Below are 20,708 nucleotides of genomic sequence, written 5' to 3'. Positions count from 1 at the left end.
TCTCCTCCCTTCCTCCCTCCCTTTCATCTATCCATCCATTCATCCCTTCCACCCTTTCGTCCTTCCCTCCCTTTTGTTTTTTCTTCCGTCTCTTTCCTTCCTCTTTCCCTCCCTCCCTTCCCTCCCTTTCTCCTTCCATCCTTCCCTTCCACCCTTTCATCCTTCCTCGTATCTTTCCTCTCTCCTTCTCCTTCCTTCCTTCCCTTTCCTTTATGCTTTCCTTCCTTCCATCCTTCTCTTCATCACTTCCTTCTCTTTCCTTCCTCATTCCTTCCTTCTCCTTCCCTCTTTCCTCCCTTCCTTCCTTCAATTTATCCATCCATCCTTCCCTTCCACATTTTTGTCCTTCCCTCCATTTTGTTTTTCTTCCTCCTCTTTCCTCCTCCTTACTTCTCTCCCTTCCCTATTTCTCCTTCCATCCTTCCTTCCTTGCCTTTTTCCTCCGTCTCTTCCTTTCTCCCTTCCTTCCTTCCTTCCTTCCCTTTTCTCTCTCTTTCCTTGATTCTTCCCTTCCTTCCATCCATCCTTTTCTTCATCGCTTCCTTCCTTCTCTCTTTTCTTCTTCCTTCCCTTCCTTCCTTCCATCACCAGGCAGTGGGTCCTCTGAGCAGGGAGCTTTAGCATGTGGCCCCCAAGTTAGAATCTATGGGATGGGTCCTCAAAATCTCTTGATGACTGGATTTAAATACTGGAGGTCTTTGGAGGGATTTATAGGAGTTGTAGTTCACCTACATCCAGAGCACACTATGAACTCAAACAATGATAGATCTGGACCAATTTGTGCTTAAATTTGAATAGTGGTGGGTTTTGAGGGGAATTGGCTTTGACCTTTTGGAGTTGTAGGTACTGGGATTTATGGTTCACCTGCAATCAAAGAGCACTCTGAACTCCACCAAAGATGGAATTGGACCAAACTTGGCACACAGAACCCCCATGACCAGCAAAAGAATACTGGAGGTATTTGAGGAAAATTCACCTTGATTTGGGGTAGTTGTAGTTCACCTACATCCAGAGAGCACTGTGAACCCAAACACTAATGGAGCTGGAGCAAATTTGGCACACATACCTGAGATGCCAAAATTTGATTACTGGAGGAGTTTGGGGGGAACTGACCTTCCTTTCTGGGAGTTGTAGCTCACCCAGTATTTGAGGAACTGTGAGCTCCACCGATGATGGACCAAAATTGGCCCGCAGAATGCCCATGACTAACTCAACCTACTGAAAGGGTTTGAGGGGACTGGCTCACCATAGTGGGAGTTGTAGTTTACAGCCAGAGAGCACACTGAACCCCACTGATGATGCATCTGGAGCAAACTTGCCCAACATAACAAACTGATAAGATTATTTTGGGTTTAGTCTGGCATGATGTGTATTGTAGCTCACCCACAACCTTATGTATTTTGTACAATTAAAAAACTGACTTTTTCAAATAGCCCAGGCAACCCAAAGTAGTATTAAATAAAGAAGCAAGTAAATAAATAAATAAGCAAGCTGAATTTTAATTCAAACCACATGTAGAGCGACAGCATACAGTTATGGACTGCCGCAATTTTCAGACAGTAACAACATTAGGCTGGTCACGCCACTTCCCATAGCAGACATGCTTTGCCACCTGAGAGGTTGAGTTTTATTTCTCATGCATTTTCCATTTTGTGTCCATTACCAAAAATTAATCAGACTAAAAACTTTTTTAAAAAACCCACCCCATTTCCTGGCAGAAGTGTTTTTCATCTGCCACAGGCAGAAGAATAACTCCATGTAATGGCATAACAGCAAAAGGCAGACATGACTATTTTTTAATTAAGCTTGTGAAGAGTGAGCTTTATTACTGCTGCAATCATTATTCTTCTCAAACAGATTATCAGGAAGTCTCCAACCCCATAGTCACCATGAGACCCATATATCTGTTCTAAACTATAAACATTTTCAATTATGGGGAAATTACTTTTTTTTAAAACTTTCCCACTTTTTAGTTCATTATATAACAAACAAAAAGTTAAATTTGTTATACAGATTGAGTGCCCTTTGTCCAAAATGCTTGGCACTGGAAATGTTCTATATTTTGGATTTTTTTTTTCAGATACATAATGAGATATCTAGGAGATGGCACCCAAGTCTAAACACAAAATTCATTTATGTTTCATCGGCACTTGATACAGGTATCCTGATGCGAGTGAACCATTAGAAAGCACAGGTGTACATCCTTGTGGACAATTTTAGAGTATTTTGGAATTATATTCAACCTGTATTACAAAATCCCATACACAGACAGCTGGAAGAGGTTTCATATTTGGGGTACGATTCCCACAGCCCTTCAATCAGAATAGCTACAAGATTTAGGTGTGATGATCCTTCGCTTAAAGGTAAATCTTTTCCCCTGACATTAAGTCAAGTCGTGTTTGACTCTGGGAGTTTGTGCTCATCTCCATTTCCAAGCCAAAGAGCCAGCGTTGTCTGAAGACACTTCATGGAGCGCTGTTACCACGCATCAACTAGTAGTTTGCTTACCACACATCAACTAATAGTTGTGATTCTACACAAACTTTAGCCAATTGTTAGGTAAACCAAACCTGGATTGGGTTATTGAGTTTTCCGGGCTGTATGGGCATGTTCCAGAAGCATTCTCTCCTGACCTTTCACCCACATCTATGGCAGGCATCCTCAGAGGTTGTGAGGTTTCTTAGAAACTAGGACAAGTGAAGTTTATATATCTGAAATGTCCAGGATGGGAGAAAGAACTCTAGTTTGCTTGAGCAAGTGAGAATGTTGCAACTGCCCATCTTGATTAGTATTGAATGGCCTTGCAACTTCAAAGCCTGGCTGCTTCCTGCCTGAGGGAGTATTTTGTTGGGATGTGTTAGCTGGCCCTGATTGTTTGATGTTGGGAATTACCATTTATATATCTGTGGACATTCCACAGATATGTAACCCTACTTGCCTAGTTGCCAACAGACCTCGCAACCTCTGAGGATGCCTGCCATAGATGTGGGCGAAACACCAGGAGAGAATGCTTCTGGAACAGGGCCATACAGCCTGGAAAGCTCACAGCAACCCATTGATACCAGACATGAAAGCCATCGACAACACATTCAACCTTGGATTGTTATTGCACACCATTATTTCAGGCTTGTACAGAACAGCAAGCTAGATGAACGTGAAGCAAAACTTGCCAAGAACTTGACAAGGATAAGAAGAAGAGAGAGGCAAGGGAAAATCTGTGAGTCAGTGGCATTTCTCTGGGTTGTAGAGCCTCATGCGTGAAAGAATCATGCTGATGTATGATTACAAGTCGAATAGCAAATAAGAATTATTTAAAAGAAAAACAATTTGGTATAACCACTAGGAATAAAGAAAAAGTGGCTTTGGTACTTGAACTGCTCCATGGGCTGGACATTGGCCACCCTAAAAGAAACCTTAGAGCTTTATATCCATATTTATATTGCCCAGCATGATTACTATTTACAAATTAAGTTACCAAAACAGGTACAGTTTTTAGGTGTAACTCCAGCTATATTTTTTTAGTTTTGGATAGCATAGGGAAAGGTAGACACCCCTGTGATGTTTCTTTTGCTGTCTGTACCTTGTTTCTGAAGATTTCACCTCACTTTCAGTCCCTGTGATAATTGGATTTTGAAAATTTGGGGTTGTTATGGAAACAAAGATTGGTGGTAAAGTTTCAGCGGAGACCCCTTTTCCCCACAGGAGTGGATTTCCTTTCTTAGAGGTAGATTTTCTCCCACTCCCTATTTTCTCACCCCCGTGCTGAACTATGAGTTATATGCAAGGCCCCTTCTGCATTGACATATAATCCAGGCTATCAAAGCAGATAATCCACATTATCTGCTTTGAACTGGATTATATGAGTCTACACTGCCATATAATCCAGTTCAAAGCAAATAATCTGGGTTTTACATAGCGGTGTAGAAGGGACCTTAGTCGGATGTTTGTAGCCCAGGAACTGCCGGTAAAACCTTATCATAAATGGGTTGTTGTGAGTTTTCCATGCTGTGGAAATGTTCCAGAAGCATTCTCTCCTGACATTTCACCCACATTCATGGCAAGCATCCTCAGAATTGTGAGGTCTGTTAGAAACTAGGAAAATTGGGTTTATATATCTGTGGAATGTCCAAGGTGGGAGAAAGAACTCTTGTTTGTTTGAGGTAGGTGTGAATGTTGCAATTGGCCACCTTGATTAGCATTTAATGGCCTAGCAGTTTCAAGGTCTGGCTTCTTACTCCTGGGGCAATCCTTTGTTGGGAGGTGATTAGCTGGTCCTGATTGTTTCTAGTCTGAAATTCCCCTGTTTTTGAGTGTTGTTCTTTATTTACTGTTATTTTTTATTTTTTGTCGTGTCAGGAGCGACTTGAGAAACTGCAAGTCGCTTCAGGTGTGAGAGAATTGGCCGTCTGCAAGGATGTTGCCCAAGCGACGCCCAGATGAATTGATGTTTTTATCATCCTTGTTAGAGGCTTCTCTCATGTCCCAGCATGAGGAGCTGGAGCTGATAGAGGGAGATCATCCGCCTCTCCCTGGATTTGAACCTATGACCTGTTGGTCTTCAATCCTGCCAGCACAGGGCTTTAACCCACTGCGCCACCGGGGGCTCCTTATTTACTGTTATGATTTTAGGATTTTTTTAAATATTGGCAGCCAGATTTTGTTCATTTTCATGGACATTCCAGATAAACAAACCCCATTTTCCTAGTTTCCAACAGATCTCACAACCTCTGAGGATGCCTGCCATAGATGCAGGCGAAACGTCAGGAGAGAATGCTTCTGGAATATTGCCATGCAGCCCAAAAAACTCACAACAACCATGAAATCCTTCAACAATACTTATCATAAATGTTGCTTTGAAGATCTCAGATAGCTTTTAAAATTAATCATTTCCCTCTTTCCTTTTTCACAGAAGATGGTTCATTTTCTGTGACTCCTGCATTTCCTGGAACATTAAGTTTAAAAGAGCACAAACAAAAGATTGCAGATCTGGCTTCCATATTTCATGTCTTTTATTAGCTTCTTGCTGGCGAGCATTACACTTGGGAATTATTATTGCACCGGGCATTAAAAAATAAAGGAGTCTTACCACAGGGAGGTTTTTGCATTCAGAACCAATATAAATACTTCTAATTATATTTTCATAGCTCAGATAATATTTGGTTGCTTGATTTATAATGCATAGGGGGGGAAAGCAGTCAGATATGGCATTTTAAAAATAAAAGGAAGGGCAGGAGGAAATGGTCTTGGAGGATTTGGAGGTAACTAAATAATACTGCTTGTTTAGTGGTCAAGGAAAACTAGATTAGATTACATGATAGCTTTTCCTCTAATTACGTCTGAACCATTCTGGGTACAGTCCAGAGGGAACTAGTCCAAAACAAGCTCTTCTTATACCATCTGCATTCGCTTCAATCTATTTCAGTGCAAGTTGGATTTTCTCTTTCATTCCCAGTGGTATGTGACAGCATTAAATAAACGCCATTTAAATCAAGAGGTGGTTTTTAGCACCTTATATAATGCATTGTAAAAAAAAAACAAGGGCAGGATCTTAACGTAGTTAATTCTGAAGTTGTCTCTAAGAATGATTTGTGTTTGTTTCGCTTCATTTTTGAATTTAAAAAGAGACTTAACATTTTAAGCAGGCACATGCATACGTTTCTCACAAGACAGAAGACAAGAGGCCACAGCATGTCCCTCCTCCAGTCTCTAAAAACCAAATAATAAATATTCATAACCAAATAAAATAAAATAAAACAAAAGAATGAAATAAAAGGAGAGTCTCTCCGAGGCTGTTTAGGGTCAAGGCCAGACTCCAGTCACTGAAATACATGGTTTTGAGAAGTGGCTAATTCACTTTTGGAAAGTGAACAAATAACAGACGAGGACAAACGGTATCAGTCGTCCGTTTTTCGGGCCAGTCTACAGAAAGTCCAGTTGTGTTCAACTGTGTTTTCGTTGGCTCGCTCGCTCATGTGATGGACTCTTGTATTTCGAATGGTGAAACCTTGCTTCGTGATGTACTCCATCAGATGGACGCGGAGAGAGACCTCTTGGTGGTAATCACACGGCCCAAAGGTAAACGAAACTTGGCAGTCTCTGGTGTCCATCATGTGCTTATTCCACTTGGTAAAATAGTTGGAAATCCCTTCCAACAACGAGTGGACCTTGGTCGTGATGGTGAGCTGCGTTATGATCACTGCCACCGGATTGGAGTATTTGGAAAGCTTGCGTGTGCTGGAAAGCTCCACCACCTCCTCAAAAGTATCCACAGGATACAAAGGCTTGGGGTCGTTAAGACACTGTATTAAGGGTTCGATCTGATAAAAATCGGCTTCTTTTCGAAGTAAATCAAATTCCTTGAAGTCCACAGGCAGAGTCAGCTCCGAGGTCCGTAAAAAATTGAGAACGTATCGGAAAAGTGGTCCATCCCGGTCAATGAAGTAATTGCCCTGAGAATCTCTGGCGGTGGGGAAGTCTCCCCGGAACATGGCTCCCAGCATCGAATCGGGATACCTGGTGAGCGTGGTCAGCGACGTCGTGTACAAGTGGCCTCCCACATTGAGAGTGACTGGTTCAGTCATCTGAAGGGAGGAAGGAGAAATATCAGAGTCCTTTCAGATAGGCAAGTTGCTACAAGAAAATGAATTTATTTATTTATTTGCCATATTTATATCCCATCCTTCTCAACTCCAAAGAGGACTCTGAGCTGCACACATAAAGGCACAATTAAATGCCATACATTACCTACAATACATATCCAGCAAATAAAAAATATACATTAAAAACACCTCCTAAAAACATACCAACATTAAAATTATTAAAATCACATATATCACTGCACCACTCCATGTTCACATATTGGGATGTGAGGAAGTTATGAGAGGGAGCATAAGGGGATTATAACTTTGTATTTGATTCCTTGTTTTGTTTGTCTTATTTTGTTGCCTGTGATTTGATTTGATTTTCAGTTGGTTAGATTTAAGTTGCATTTTTTGCAAACTTAATACGAATTGAATCTTTAAAAGAGAATTGACAAGAGTAAATATGCAGAGGGGCAAATGATGAATAGAGTCTTTAGTACCTTGGAAAAGTAGCATATATAAAATATATAATACAATCTATTTTAATATTGAATGTAATACTTTTAAATGTTTAATATGTATTGATTTTAATTTAATTTATTTTAAGCTTGACTTTTGCATGTGTTTTAAGGTGTTGAATAATTAATTGCCTATTTGTAAGCAGCTTTGAGTCATTTGGGGTAGAGAAAGGCGGGATATAAATAGGGTAACTAAATAAAGAAATAATAATATGAATGAAATTTGGAAACATTGGTTTTTTGACTGCAATACTCAGAATCCCAAAGCCAACTCTTAAGGTCAGCAAAAGCTAGGAATAGCAGGAAATGAGATTCCAGCAAAAGATTAGGAAGAACCTCTTGAAGGTAAGAGCTGTAACGGAAGAGGAAAATGCTTCTTTGGTGGAATCTCCTTTTCTGGAGGTTTTTAAGTAGAGATTAAATGGCCATCTTTTGGGAGTGGTTTGATTATATTTTCCTGCATGGCAGAATGGGGTTGGACTGGAATTACCCTTGCGGTCTCTTTGAATGCTATGATTCTAGGTGATAAGATCCAAAAAGTGTTGTTTCCAAGCCCTGAAGCTGAAATTCTTTCAACCAGAATAAACATCAGCCTCCTCTGATATGTGCTGAATATTACTAAACGGAGTGTTTGCATATGGTCAGCTGTCAATGCAAAGAGCACAGAAGGGATGGTTTTGCACAACACAAACACACGTGCAGATGGGCACATGCATGAACACAGGATCCCTGGGGAGGCAAATGCACCCCCTTCCCAACTGGAATACTTACTATATATCCCCAGTCTCCATTATCCATCTGTTCCAATGCGCCGTCCACGCGGGTCCCCAAATGTATGTGCAGTCTTTGCAAAGGCTATACAATGCCCAACTTGATTCCTTCCTGTGGGAGGAAAGAGGGAAACAAAGCGGATGATGAGCACTTACACTGAGAAGATGAAGAACAACAAGAAGAAGAGAGCAATGTTTCTATCCATCAAAAGGCAGGAAGGCAGGCGCTCTGCCAAAACTCTGTGCCTTGAACTCCAGATACAAAGCAACTCGAGCTTAATCGTCTACAAAAGCGTGCTTTCCCTCTCCTGACCTTCCTGCACCCTTTACAACGTGCCTCCCGGGAAAAATGGTAATCGGCCTGTACGCTGCTGCCTTGTGTTAAATAATGAGCAGTCGGCATCGGAAGAGGATTCGGGCTCTGGGGACGCAGCCGGATTTTACTAGGGCAAAGCAGTCAGTTCTGAAAGGGGCCCTAGCAGTGCCAAATACAGACATGCTACGGATATCTCCGTTGCTCCATACATATACAAATATATTTGTACCAGAATGAGATTAGTTTTGGACGACAACTCTGGGACTATTGGGCAAATCTCTGCTTGATAATGGAAACTCACAGAATGATCTTGGGCAAGTCACACTCTCTCAGAGGAAAGAAAAAGGCAGACCCTTCTGAACTACACTTGCCAAGAAAACCTTGCGACTGTCTGGTCATAAATCGGAAATGATTTGAAGGCACACAAATGCAAACATACAGACATATTAAAATATATATATATATATATAGTACACATGTTTTTTAATTGGTCAGTTATGTACTTCAGAGGAAATAAAAGATTATTCCAGTTCTTTTGAACGATCAAAGTTAATTCACTGTGTTATAGGTTTTTTCAGGCTATATGGCCATGTTCTAGAGGCATTCTCTGCCTGCATCTATGGCAAGCATCCAACCTCTGAGGATGCTTGCCATAGAAGCAGGCGAAACGTCAGGAGAGAATGCCTCTAGAACATGGCCATATAGCCTGAAAAAAATCTATAACAACCCAGTGATTCCAGCCATGAAAGCCTTCGACAATACATTAATTCACTGTGCCTAAATGCCAGAAAGGCACAAGATCCCATCTGTAATCTAAGAAGGGTCAGGTTTGGTTAGAACTTGGACGGGAAGCCATCCGGGAATACCAGGTTCTATAGCAGTGTTTCTCAACCTTCCTAATGCCACGACCTATTAATACAGTTCCTCATGTTGTGACCGTCAACCATAAAATTATTTTCGTTGCTACTTCATAACTGTAATTTTGCTGCTGTTATGAATTGTAATGTAAATATCTGAGATGCAGGATGTATTTTCATCCACTGGACCAAATTTGGCACAAATATCCAATACGCCCAAATTTGAATACTGATGGAGTTGCGGGGGGGTGGGGTGTAATTTTGTCATTTGGGAGTTGTAGTTGCTGCGACTTATAGCTAACTTACAATCAAAGAGCATTCTGAACTCCACCAATGATGGAATTGAACCTAACTTGGCACACTGAACTCCCATGACCAATAGGAAATACTGGAAGGGCTTGATGGGCATTGAACTTGAGTTTTGTATTTGTAGTTCACCTACATCCAGAGTACACTGTGGACTTAAATAATGATAGATCTGGACCAAACTTGGCATGAATACTCAGTATGCCCAAAAGTGAAACACTGGTAGAGTTTGGGGAAAATAGACCTTAACATTTGTGAGGTGTAGTTGCAGGGATTTATAGTTCACCTACAGTCAAAGAGCATTCTGAACCCCACCAACGATAGGATTGGGCCAAACTTCCCACGCAGAATCCCCATGCCTTGAATGGACTTGCTCGTAGGAGCCTCCCTCCAGCCTTGCACGCTCTCCCTCACCCACACGTGCGCAAGATGCTGCCATGGGCCTAGCATGCATGCTCTCCCCTGCCCGCTTGGAGTCTCAGAAACAGCTCTCCCCTTGGCTGAGAGTTTGGCTGAAAGGCCAGACAATCACAGCAGAGGAGGGCTTTTGGTGGAATCTGTTTCCAAAAAGGAAGAGAAGGACAGGCAGAGAGATCTTCAGCCTTCTCTGCCAAAGGGGTTCCTAAGACCATCAGAAATAAGTTTTCTGGTGGCCTTTGGTGACTCCACCGGGGTCTCAACCCCCAGGTTGAGAAACGCTGTCCTATAGCCTATTTGCCCAGAGGAAGGAACTGACAAAACCACCTCTGAGTATTCCTTGCCTAATAAACCTTTTCAATGTTATAGTGTTGCCATAAGTTGAGAGGTGACTTGAAGACACAAACAAATAAACACATGTATATACATCTCCTTTTTCTCTCTCTGCAAGAGAGATATTACCTGTGGCGAACAAGTGGGACATTTTCCATTAGTTAACTTCAGCAAATACTTGAATCTTTATTTTTCTTAAGAAATCAAGCTGACAAAGGACAGAAAATAAGCCAAGAGTTTTACAGTCTGTGCAACAGGAATTGTGTTGGACCAGCCATCATCCTGCCACTTTCTCTAAATATACTGTGAAACTGGTTAGAGAGGTAACTACACAGAACCACAGGGTAATCATCTTTCATGGGAGGCTGCACATAGGCTTTCATAGATGCAGGCAAAATGTCAGGAGAGAATGCTTTTAGAACATGGCCATATAGTCCGAAAAACCTACAACAACCCAGTGATTCCAGCCATGAAAGCCTCTGACAATACATTACACAAATCCCACTGAGAAGCTCTCTGAAAATCACTGCTTCAGTTTTTCTCCAAGCAAGTTAGCACCAATTTCAATTCACACTGAATAGGAGAAATGACTTTCTTTCTCACCCATTACTTTATAACAACCCACTGAAATTTTGAGGAATAGAGTGAAAGGACTGGAAGGAGGGAGGGCAGGCTTTGACTTTCACTCTATTCCTCATAGTTCAGAAAGCTTTCGACAACACAAAGTCATTTCTATTCAGTGTGAATTGAAATCGGTGCTAACTTGCTTGGAGAAAAACCGAAGCTATGATTCAGTCGATTTAAAAACATACACTGGCTTCTATTTTAACAGTAACCTTTATAATTGGGTGCCTTCCAGTTGTTCCTGACTTACAGCCACCCTATGATAACATTTTTTGGAGTTTTGGAGTTCGGTGCCATCTCTATGCGGATGACACTCAACTCTATTATTCTTTTCCACCAAATTCTGCGGAAGCCCCCCAGATTCTGGACCAGTGCCTGGCCGCTGTGATGGACTGAATGAGGGCTAACAAGCTGAAGCTAAATCCAGACAAGACAAATGTCCTCCTTATCAGTTGCATAGGCAATTGGGGTATAGGATGGAACCCGTGCTCAATGGGGTTGCAATCCCCCTGAGGACACAGGTCCGCACTCTGGGGGTCCTCTTGGATTCAGCTTTGACACTTGATGCCCAGGTGTTGGCAGTGACCAGGCGGACCTTTCCACAGTTAAAACTTGTGCATCAGCTGCAACCATAACTCAAAGCCTGACTTGGTCACAGTGATCAACACCTCAATTACATCCAGACTGGATTACTGTAACATACTCAATGTGCCTTTGAAAACTTCTCTCAGGGTTTTCAAACAGGCTGGATGGCCATCTGTCAGGAGGTCTCGGATGGTATCTCCCTGCCTGGCTGAAGGGGGTTGGACTGGATGCCTATGGCTTGCCAGACAACCATTGTTTGTGGGGGCAGGGAGCATTTTTAATACAACACACCTCCGGACTATAGGTGATACGCTAGTGCAGTGGTTCTCAACCTGGGGTCCCCAGATGTTTTTGGCCTACAACTTCCAGAAATCCTAACCAGTTTACCAGCTGTTAGGATTTCTGGAAGTTGGAGGCCAAAAACATCAGGGGACCACTGCACTAGCGCATCCTGACACATAGTTTGGAAAGCTTTGAACTAAATCATGCAATTTCTTAGGTAAAGGTAAAGATTTTCCCACCTCTGGGGGTTGGTGCTCATTTCCATTTCTAAGCCAAAGAGTTGGCTTTGCCCATAGACGCCTCCAAGGTCATGACTACATGAAGCGCCATTACCTTCCTGAAGAAGTGGTAGCTATTGATCTACTCACATTTGCATGTTTTCAAACTGTTAGGTTGGCAGAAGCTGAGTCTAACAGCAGGAGCTCACCTGCTCCCCAGATTTGAATTGTCAACCTTTCGGTCAGCAAGTTCAGCAGCTCAGCGGTTTAACCCGTTGCACTACCAGGGGTTAAACCGCTGAGCTGCTGAACTTTCTTACACAGAGACAAATGTAGTTTTTGCAAAGCTCTTTCTTGCTCCAAGGAATGCTATATTTTCTATTTTAGACATACCATAAATGATTAGGCACACCATCATCCCCTCTCATTTGGTGAAATCCCTGACAGGAAAACCGGGTTAGCATTTAGGACTCTGACATGGGAAGACTAGGTTGCACAACACATTAAGGATCTCTGGTAGCTGCAGTTTTCTGAAGCAGCTATCAATCTGCATCCTTTTTGCCAGGCTTGAATCCACAGCTTCTTTTCAAAGGGGAGAAATTATGGAAGACGGACTAGGACAAAACCTTTATAAATGTGTATATATCGCATGATATTAATCCTGGTGGCTTCTTCACGCATTGAATAAATTACTTTCCATCTCCTCTTTCTCCAAATTAAGAGACAAACATTTCCTGAAACTGATTGATAGCAAAAACATCCAAGGATGTATCTGGCAAGAAAAGAGATCCCAATTTCAGTCTGAGTCAGATCTATTCAGATATTTTAAAGGTTAAGCTATTGGCAAACAAGTTCCTTTCCTGCAATATTCCTGTTCTCTGAAAATCCGAAAGGAAAAAAGAAAGAAAGGCCACAAAAGTTTGCTTCTTGCAAGGCTTGTAACTAGGGCTGGCTCACAACCCAAACAAGATTTGGTTTCAATGGACAACAAAAGGGGATTGAGGTCACTTCTCTGGGAAAGGTGGCTTCCAGTACATTTGTACAATATAATAGTCTGTCTGTCTCTTTCTCTCTCACATACACACTTCCACTCATTCTCATGATGAAGACAGAAGCAGCTCATCTGCAGGGTCCTCCATATGCTACAACAACCAAAAATAAATCAGCTCAGACAGGGATCCACATTTCCCCAGCACAGCATGCAGCTTTTGCAATACAAAGCAACTTCTCAGTGCAAACCACCATTATTTTTATTATTTGGTCAAAGAAAGCAGTGCTACTGATTTCTCCATATTCTCAGGAAATTATCTCATTAATTGTACACAAAAAACATCCTCGTATCTATAGAAAGTGGTTAAGCATCCCTTTTGTAGCAAAAATTGGGGAGGGTAGAAAGAAGAGAGCATAGGAACAGCTAAAAGTAAAGGTAAAGTTTTCCCCTTGAGTTTAAGTCTAGTCGTGTCCAACTCTGGGTGGTAGTGCTCATCTCCATTTTTAAGCCAAAGAGCCAGCATTGTCCGTAGACACCTCCAAGGTCATGCAGCTAGTATGACTGCATGGAGCACCGTTACCTTCACGCATAAGCATATCTATTGATCTACATATATTTGAATGTTTTCGAACTGCTAGGCTGGCAGGAGCTGGGTCTAACAGTGGGAACTTGCCCTGCTCCCCGGATTCGAACTGCCAACCTTTCAGTCAGCAAGTTCAGCAGCTCTGTGGTTTAACCCTCTGCACTACTGTGGGCTCTGAATAACAATATGAAAAACCTATAGTTTGGTCCCAAAACGATTATTTTCAGTGCAGTTAAAATTTGAAATTGTCTTTTTTGTTGTTCCCCAAAAAAGCATTTAGTGAGGAAACAATAGGAATGTGTACAGATTGTGTATTACTCATCCAAAAATGTTTGGACACAGACATGTTCTTTATTTTGGGTTTTTCAAATTTTTATTTTGCAATGCAGTATGTTTTTGGAGCTGGATCTAACAGTAGGTGCTCACCCTGGGTCCCCAGATTTGAACCGCCAGCCTTTCGGTCAGCAAGTTCAGCAGCTCAGCACTTTAACCCATTGTGCCACAGGGGGCTCCCAAAAGAGAGAAGAGGAATAGCTCAAACCAAGCCCCAAAATACCAGTGGAGATATTGCTCTGCCATGCAACTGGATGCATTCTCAGATGATAATGATGATGATTATACTTATTTTATTTTTCTGCCACCTTTCTCCCCATAGGGACTTTAATGCGGTTAAAATAGAATGACACAACACAGTATAATTTTAAAATAAGGCAAAGACATATACATTAATACAAAAATCAAAAGAAACAATTAAGTATTTGTGTCATGGATACAGAAGTTAAAATACAGTTAAAATACAATTAAAATGACATCTTATACATTTCCCCAAATCCCACACAAACACTCCCAGCAGACTGCCCCCCGATCATCCCACAAATGCCTGGTAGTAGTTAATATATTCTCATTATATTGGCAATAACAACATAAAACTGGAAACACACAATTGTATAATTCGCGGGAGGACCGTATTTAAGTGTTTTAAAATTTTGAAGAAGGAACATAAAAAGTCTTGCTTTGGCAAGGCCGGACTCCAATCTAGAATAAGCCATGTTCTCAGAGTCCCAAAGATGTGCCGGTACTTGAATGAGGACCTGAACTGGAAAAAGGATTTAAGTTGATATGATTTAGGTAAACGGCATAAATTGGATGACAAGGACGGGGGAGAAGTCTAAGTCCTTTGTGTTTATACTAAGCCTGGCTGGCCAGTTCCAGACCTTTGCACAAACCTTTGCACAATTCCCTTAAGTGCCTTAAGAGGTCCCTGAGGCGGAAATGCACAAGGCCTCATTCTCACCAAGTGCTTTAGTCAGTGTTGTGTAAATTGTTGTGTAAGTTGAAGTCCAAAATATCTGAAAGCTTTCCCACAGACTACACAAAGCCTATACAAATGTTTTGCAAGAAGGAGGCGCTGAATGTTATGGTAGTAAGGAGCATCTGACTGTATCAAATACCACCAAATGTAAGGAATGCACCAGGCAATATGAATGGAGGAACAGATGGGCTTCCATGATACAGTCCCGGATGAAGATGTTACCAGCCTTCAACCTTTCTTTCAAAAATGAACACTTTTCTTCCTACTCAGTCAAACTCAGTCATGAGAGATATCTTCATCTATATCACAAAACTACAAATATGCATAAGTGACACAGACAGAGAGGGTAGCCAAACAAATCAATTTATTCAACCAAGAATACAAAAGAGAATTCTGTTAGCTAATTCTTATAACGATTATTCATGATCACACCATTTATACTTGAACCAATATCGCATTCAGGAATACACAATCTGTTCTGTGCCTCGTTCCGAGTAAAAGGAAAACAGCAACACTTGAAAAATTGCCTTTTTTGAATGATCAGAATCCCCCATCCCAGTCAACCTGACAATGCTGGCAGGAGGGTTTTAGGTTTCTAGCCCCCTCCACACACAAAAACCCAGAATTACGGCAATCAGACTGATTCGATAACTGGCAAATAGAGGGAGAAAAAGTGGAGGCAGTGACAGACTTTGTATCTCTAGGCACAAAGATTACTGTAGACACAGACTACAGCCAGGAAATCAGAAGATGTTCACTTATTGGGAGGAGAGAAATGACCAATCTCGATAAAACAGTGAAGAGTAGAGATATCACACTGGCAAGGAAGGTCCACATAGTTAAAGCAGTGGTATTCCCTGTAGTAACCTATGGATGTGAGAGTTGGACCAGAAGAAAGACTGAGTGAAGGAGGATAAGACACTTTTGAACTGTGGTGCTGGAGGAAAATTCTGAGAGCATCTTGGACTACAAGAAGATCAAACCAGTCCATACTCCAGGAAATAAAGACCAACTGCTCACTGGAGGGAAGAATATTAGAGGCAAAGATGAAGTACTTTGGCAACATAATGAGAAGACAGGAAAGCTTGGAGAAGACAATGATGCTGGGGAAAATGGAAGAAAAAAGGAAGAGGGACCGACCAAGGGCAAGATTTTTTTTGGTCGTGTCAGGAGAGACTTGAGAATCTGCAAGTCGCTTCTGGTGTGAAAGAATTGGCCGTTTGCAAGGACGTTGCCCAGGGGACGCCCAGATGTTTTGATGTTTTATCATCCTTTTGAGAGGCTTCTCTCATGTCCCTGCATGAGGAGCTGGAGCTGATAGAGGCACCTCATCCGCGCTCTCTCCAGATTCGAACCTGCGACCTGTCAGTCTTCAGTCCTGCCGGTACAGGGGTTTAACCCACTGTGCCACCAGGGACTCCTAAGGGCAAGATAGATGGATGGTATCCTCGAAGTGACTGGCTTGACTTTGAAGGAGCTGGGGTGGCGACAGCCGACAGGGAGCTCTAGCGTGGGCTGGTCCATGAGGTCACGAAGAGTCGGAAGCGACTGAATGAATCAACAAGAACAAGAAGCCCCAAAAAATGTATTTCTCACTCTCTGAAAAGGCGACTAAGTCCTCCTTTGCTCCTTGTCCTTCTTCTAATCTAATGATTTTTCATGAATCTTGCAAACATCCATTGCTAATGCTGGTCTAGTACAGGGTTTCTTAAACGTTTCCAATCGTGATTCTTTTTGACCCAATAAGTTTTTGCATGACCCCAAGTATATAGGTATATATAATATAGATGTACAAATCAAACATTTACTGATAAATCAGCATATCTGCAAGGTTTGCTAAACAGGCTGATTTTCCTTTTTAGAAAGAACAGCTGAAACTGTAAACACTGCACAACAGATTCGTGTAAATATCTAAAACAGCCACGAGGTTACATTCAGGAAACTTTTACTGTTGCCAAATTTTGGGGACCCAACACTGAGACATTTGGGGTCAGGACCCACAATTTAAGAAACAGTGGTCTGCTTCAAATGCAAAATGAGCCAGATATACAGAGAGACAGACAGTACAAGCCCTGTCCTCCAGCATATTTGGCAACCCTGCCATTATTCTTTTACTGGAGAGCTTTCAACCAAATTGGTGCTCTGTTTCTATGAATGTGCAGAGTAAACGACTGGCAGTGAAGACAAAGAGTCCCTGTCATGCACCTTACAAAAAAGACACCAAGAGTGGCTGAGTGAGGTATCTTCCTTCTGCATGAAAAAAACACTATCTGAAAGACTGTTTCAGCAGAGTTTTCTAGTAGGTCAGCAAAGAAAGTGACACTCACTGACCCAATGTAAACAACAAGGAGGTCAAAGAAGAACAGATGACAATCACTCCAAATGCTGCGGTAGAAAAAGCACAGGGAGAAATGTTCCAAAATGATGCAGTTTTGGCAGTGAATTAAAATGAACGGATATGTGTGAACAATGAGGTGGACAGGATTACTGCTAAGTTTGCTGGGTTGAATATGGGACGGATCTTCCTTAACTTTAGGAAGCAAGGTGCTGCAAAGTTCTAGCAAGTTGGACAAAGGTCCTTCCTTATCTTCCAAACTCGTACTTGGAGAGTGATCATGGAGGACCACCACATCCCCTTCCCTGTTCTCCATCAATTTATTAAAAACTACTCGCATAGTACATCCACCCTCTGTTTGAAAGCCTCCACTACACTCTGGGAAAGAGAGTTCCACTGCTGAACAGCTCTCACACTCAGGAAGTTCTTCCTCATGTTCAGGTGGAATCTCCTTTCCTGTAGTTTGAAGCCATTGTTCTGCATCCTAGTCTCCAGGGCAGCAGAAAACAAGTTTGCTCCCTGCTCCCTATGACTTCCCCTCACGTATCTATACATGGCCCTCCTCATGTCTCCTCATGGCCTTCTTTTCTGCAGCATAAACATGTCCAGCTCTTTAAGCCTCTCCTCATAGGGCTTGTTCTCCAGACCCTTGATCATTTTAGTGGCCCTCCTCTGGACACAACTCCCTTCAATTGTGGTGCCTAGAATTGGACACAGTGTGATTCCAGGTGTGGTCTGACCAAGGGTAGCATGACGTCCCTGGATCCAGACACTATACTCCTATTTATGCAGGCTAAAATCCCATTATTATTATTTTGCCGCTGAATGACATTGTTGGATCATGTTTAGCTTGTCGTTCATGAGGATTCACACGTACTGCTGTCGAGCCAGACATCCCCTATTCTGTGGCTGTGTCCAAACATTTTTGGATGAGTAATACACAACCTGTATACATTCCTATTGTTTCCTCACTAAATGATTTCTTGGGGAACAACAAAAAAGACAACTTCAAATTTTAACTGCATTGAAAATAATTGTTTCAGGATCTGTCTAACCATAGGCTTTTTTCTTATTGATAGATACAGCTTACTAAAGTACAGAAAGAATGACTTGTGTCAAAATCAGCCAATAATAATAATGATGATGATTTTTTTCCTACCTGAAAACTCCCTGTGTATTACCATCTGTTAGCTCAAGAATCAACATTGGCCTGTGGGCCACCACTTTGAGTGGCAAGGCCATATGCAGAGGCGGCCCTAGGTAATTTTCAACGGTAAACAAACAGTATTTTGGTGTCCCCCCAACCAATCACTGATATATATTTTCTGTTCGTCGTGGGAGTTCTGTGTGCCATATTTGGTTCAATTCCATCATTGGTGGAGTTCAGAATGCTCTTTGATTATAGGTGAACTATACATCCCAGTAACTACAACTCACATATGTCAAGGTCTAGTTTCCCCCAAGAGTGCCTCAAGAGCGCCCTGGGCAAAATCATCTATACTGCAAATGCTTACTTTGCGTAATGGGTTGAACCGCCCCTGGCCATATGCAGTCTTTACATATTTCTGCATACGTTTTAGAAATAAATACATGAATACCTTGTCTCTCACATTTTAATTGTGATTCTTAGACAAAATATTCCATTTTTTAAAAAAAAATTACTGAAAAATATAAATGGGGAAATACTTAAAAATTATTCTAGTTTCTGTCCCTGCCCCTGGCCTTCATATCACTTGGCCATGTAGCATTATAATGAATAATTTATTATATCAATTAGTCCAGGCAAGCTTCTTTCTATCCCCTTTTACACATAGCTACACAACACACAAAAGGAGGCACATAAAATCGATGCCTCGTTAATTCAGAGCCAGTTCCCAGTATTGCTAGCAGTGCAGAAGTCTGGGTTTAAAATGCTTACATTTGAAGCAAGGAATGCTGACAGACAGCTGTATCTGAAACTAGTGAACACAACCTTCTTTTTCTTTTCCAACCTGCAAGTATCTGACTCCACTCCACAAATATTAAGCCTGTGCCCTAGTTCTTTGGGAACTATTTCTGAAACAGATCCATTACCCTGAAGGGTTCATAGTTCTCTATATGATCATCCTAGAGAGCGATGTAGCTCAATATGAGCAACATGCTTTGCTTACTTCTATTGTATGCCTACATTAAAGGTACCCCATTTTAACTGATTTTTCTGTTTCTGTATTTTGGGGAATTGACATTTCTCATTTCTTGCATGGTGTTGCCCAATCATGGGAGTTGTAGTTTGGCAAAGTGTTTAGCCTGCCAAATTGTACTACTGTTTTGTCGAACTGCAACTCCCAAGATACCATAGTACTGAGCCATGGTAGTTCAAGTGGTGTCAAACTGCATTCATTCTACAGTGTAGATGCAGTATATAGTCCCTTCTTGTTGTGTCCATTCCTACAGTGGATTTAGGAAGAAAACATATGAACTGGTTCCCTAAAAACATTAACCTGATTATTGGAAAATATAAATATTTGTCCAGCATCACCACCATCATTATTACTGCTGTTACTACCATTATTATGACTTATTAATTAATCTAATACAGGTTGCACTTCCTTTATCTGAAATGCTTGGGAACAAAAGTGTTTTGGATTTTGAAATACAGTCAACCTTCCACATTCACTTTGAATAAAAATTTAAGAGCTCTGCAAAAGTGGGGGGGGGGGTGAATTTAAAAACCCATTATTTTCTTAATCTAAGAGAATACCTCTCTCTCTCCATTGCAATGCTATTGTCAGCTCCCGCCACAAGTTGACCATAGAATTGTACTGGAAGACCTACAAATACCTAGAGAAGTATTCTCACAAGAAAGTTTTAGGTCCGGTAGCAGAATTGATCATAGAGTTGCACCGGAGAATGTAAAATTCCTAAAGATAACATCTTACTCAAATCCATAAATAATCAAAACCAAAGATGTCAAATCCGCAAACCAAAATGTGCTGCAGAATGGCCAGCAAAAACTAAGTTTTTGTAGTTTAATAAACGTTTCCCATGATTTTATGATATATCCAATTAGTAAATGACATTTATGACTTAGGAACAAAATTTGTGCAATATACTGTTATTGGAGATGAAAAATAAGATATACTTGAACTCCTACGGTTGAGCTATTTCATCAATGGATTTAAATACTATCAGGACTGACAAGCTATAATCAAAGTATTTTTAGGCAGGCTTCTGGGAAACTGGAAGATTATACTGCTTTTTTTTCCAAAATGACTAGGTTAGAGGATTCATCATTAACCCTATGAATAAATTAATGTACCTAAAGTGATTTTCCAAAGTATTATGTACGATGTTTCATTATAGAGAGCCTAGCTTGTGCAAATGTCAGTTAATGACTAACCTTTCAAGAGAACAGAGGATTCAAGCCTGAGGATGCTAGCAAACAGGCATCCTACTCCACTAATCGTGACTGGAAAGGAATCATAGGTTGGACTCCTGTTGTGGATTGTCAGCAGAGTAGTAGCCTCTCATGCTGCTGCTGTGTATTATGATGAGGATGTTCAGCACTGGTTGACCAACAAGGCCTTGGGTTGCCTTTAAAAGGCAGTTGAGTCCATAGACAGAAAATCAGTGGATATAGTGGTTGATGCTCTTTTGTTTTTACCCAGTTTGGGTCCCCAGGTAGTATTGAACAACAGCTC

General features: G+C 41.4%; 1 protein-coding gene across 1 annotated transcript in view; it reads right to left on the bottom strand.

Annotated features, from left to right (window-relative positions):
- Positions 1-1,475: 1,475 nt before the first annotated feature.
- KCTD6 (potassium channel tetramerization domain containing 6) overlaps positions 1,476-20,708 on the bottom strand; it is a 37,932-nt gene continuing 18,699 nt past the window's right edge. Inside the window, exons 2-3 of the mRNA XM_060766468.2 lie at positions 7,871-7,981; positions 1,476-6,581 (exon numbers count right to left, since the gene is read on the bottom strand). Coding sequence (XP_060622451.1) covers positions 5,895-6,581; positions 7,871-7,897 — 714 coding nt within the window. The 5' untranslated portion in view covers positions 7,898-7,981 and the 3' untranslated portion in view covers positions 1,476-5,894. The remainder of the gene's footprint in view (positions 6,582-7,870; positions 7,982-20,708) is intronic.

Source organism: Anolis sagrei, chromosome 2 (assembly GCF_037176765.1).
Source record: "Anolis sagrei isolate rAnoSag1 chromosome 2, rAnoSag1.mat, whole genome shotgun sequence".
In the NCBI taxonomy this organism is placed as follows: domain Eukaryota; kingdom Metazoa; phylum Chordata; class Lepidosauria; order Squamata; family Dactyloidae; genus Anolis; species Anolis sagrei.
The sequence above is the reverse complement of the archived record's forward strand: the minus strand, read 5'-3'. Positions and strand labels throughout refer to the sequence as shown.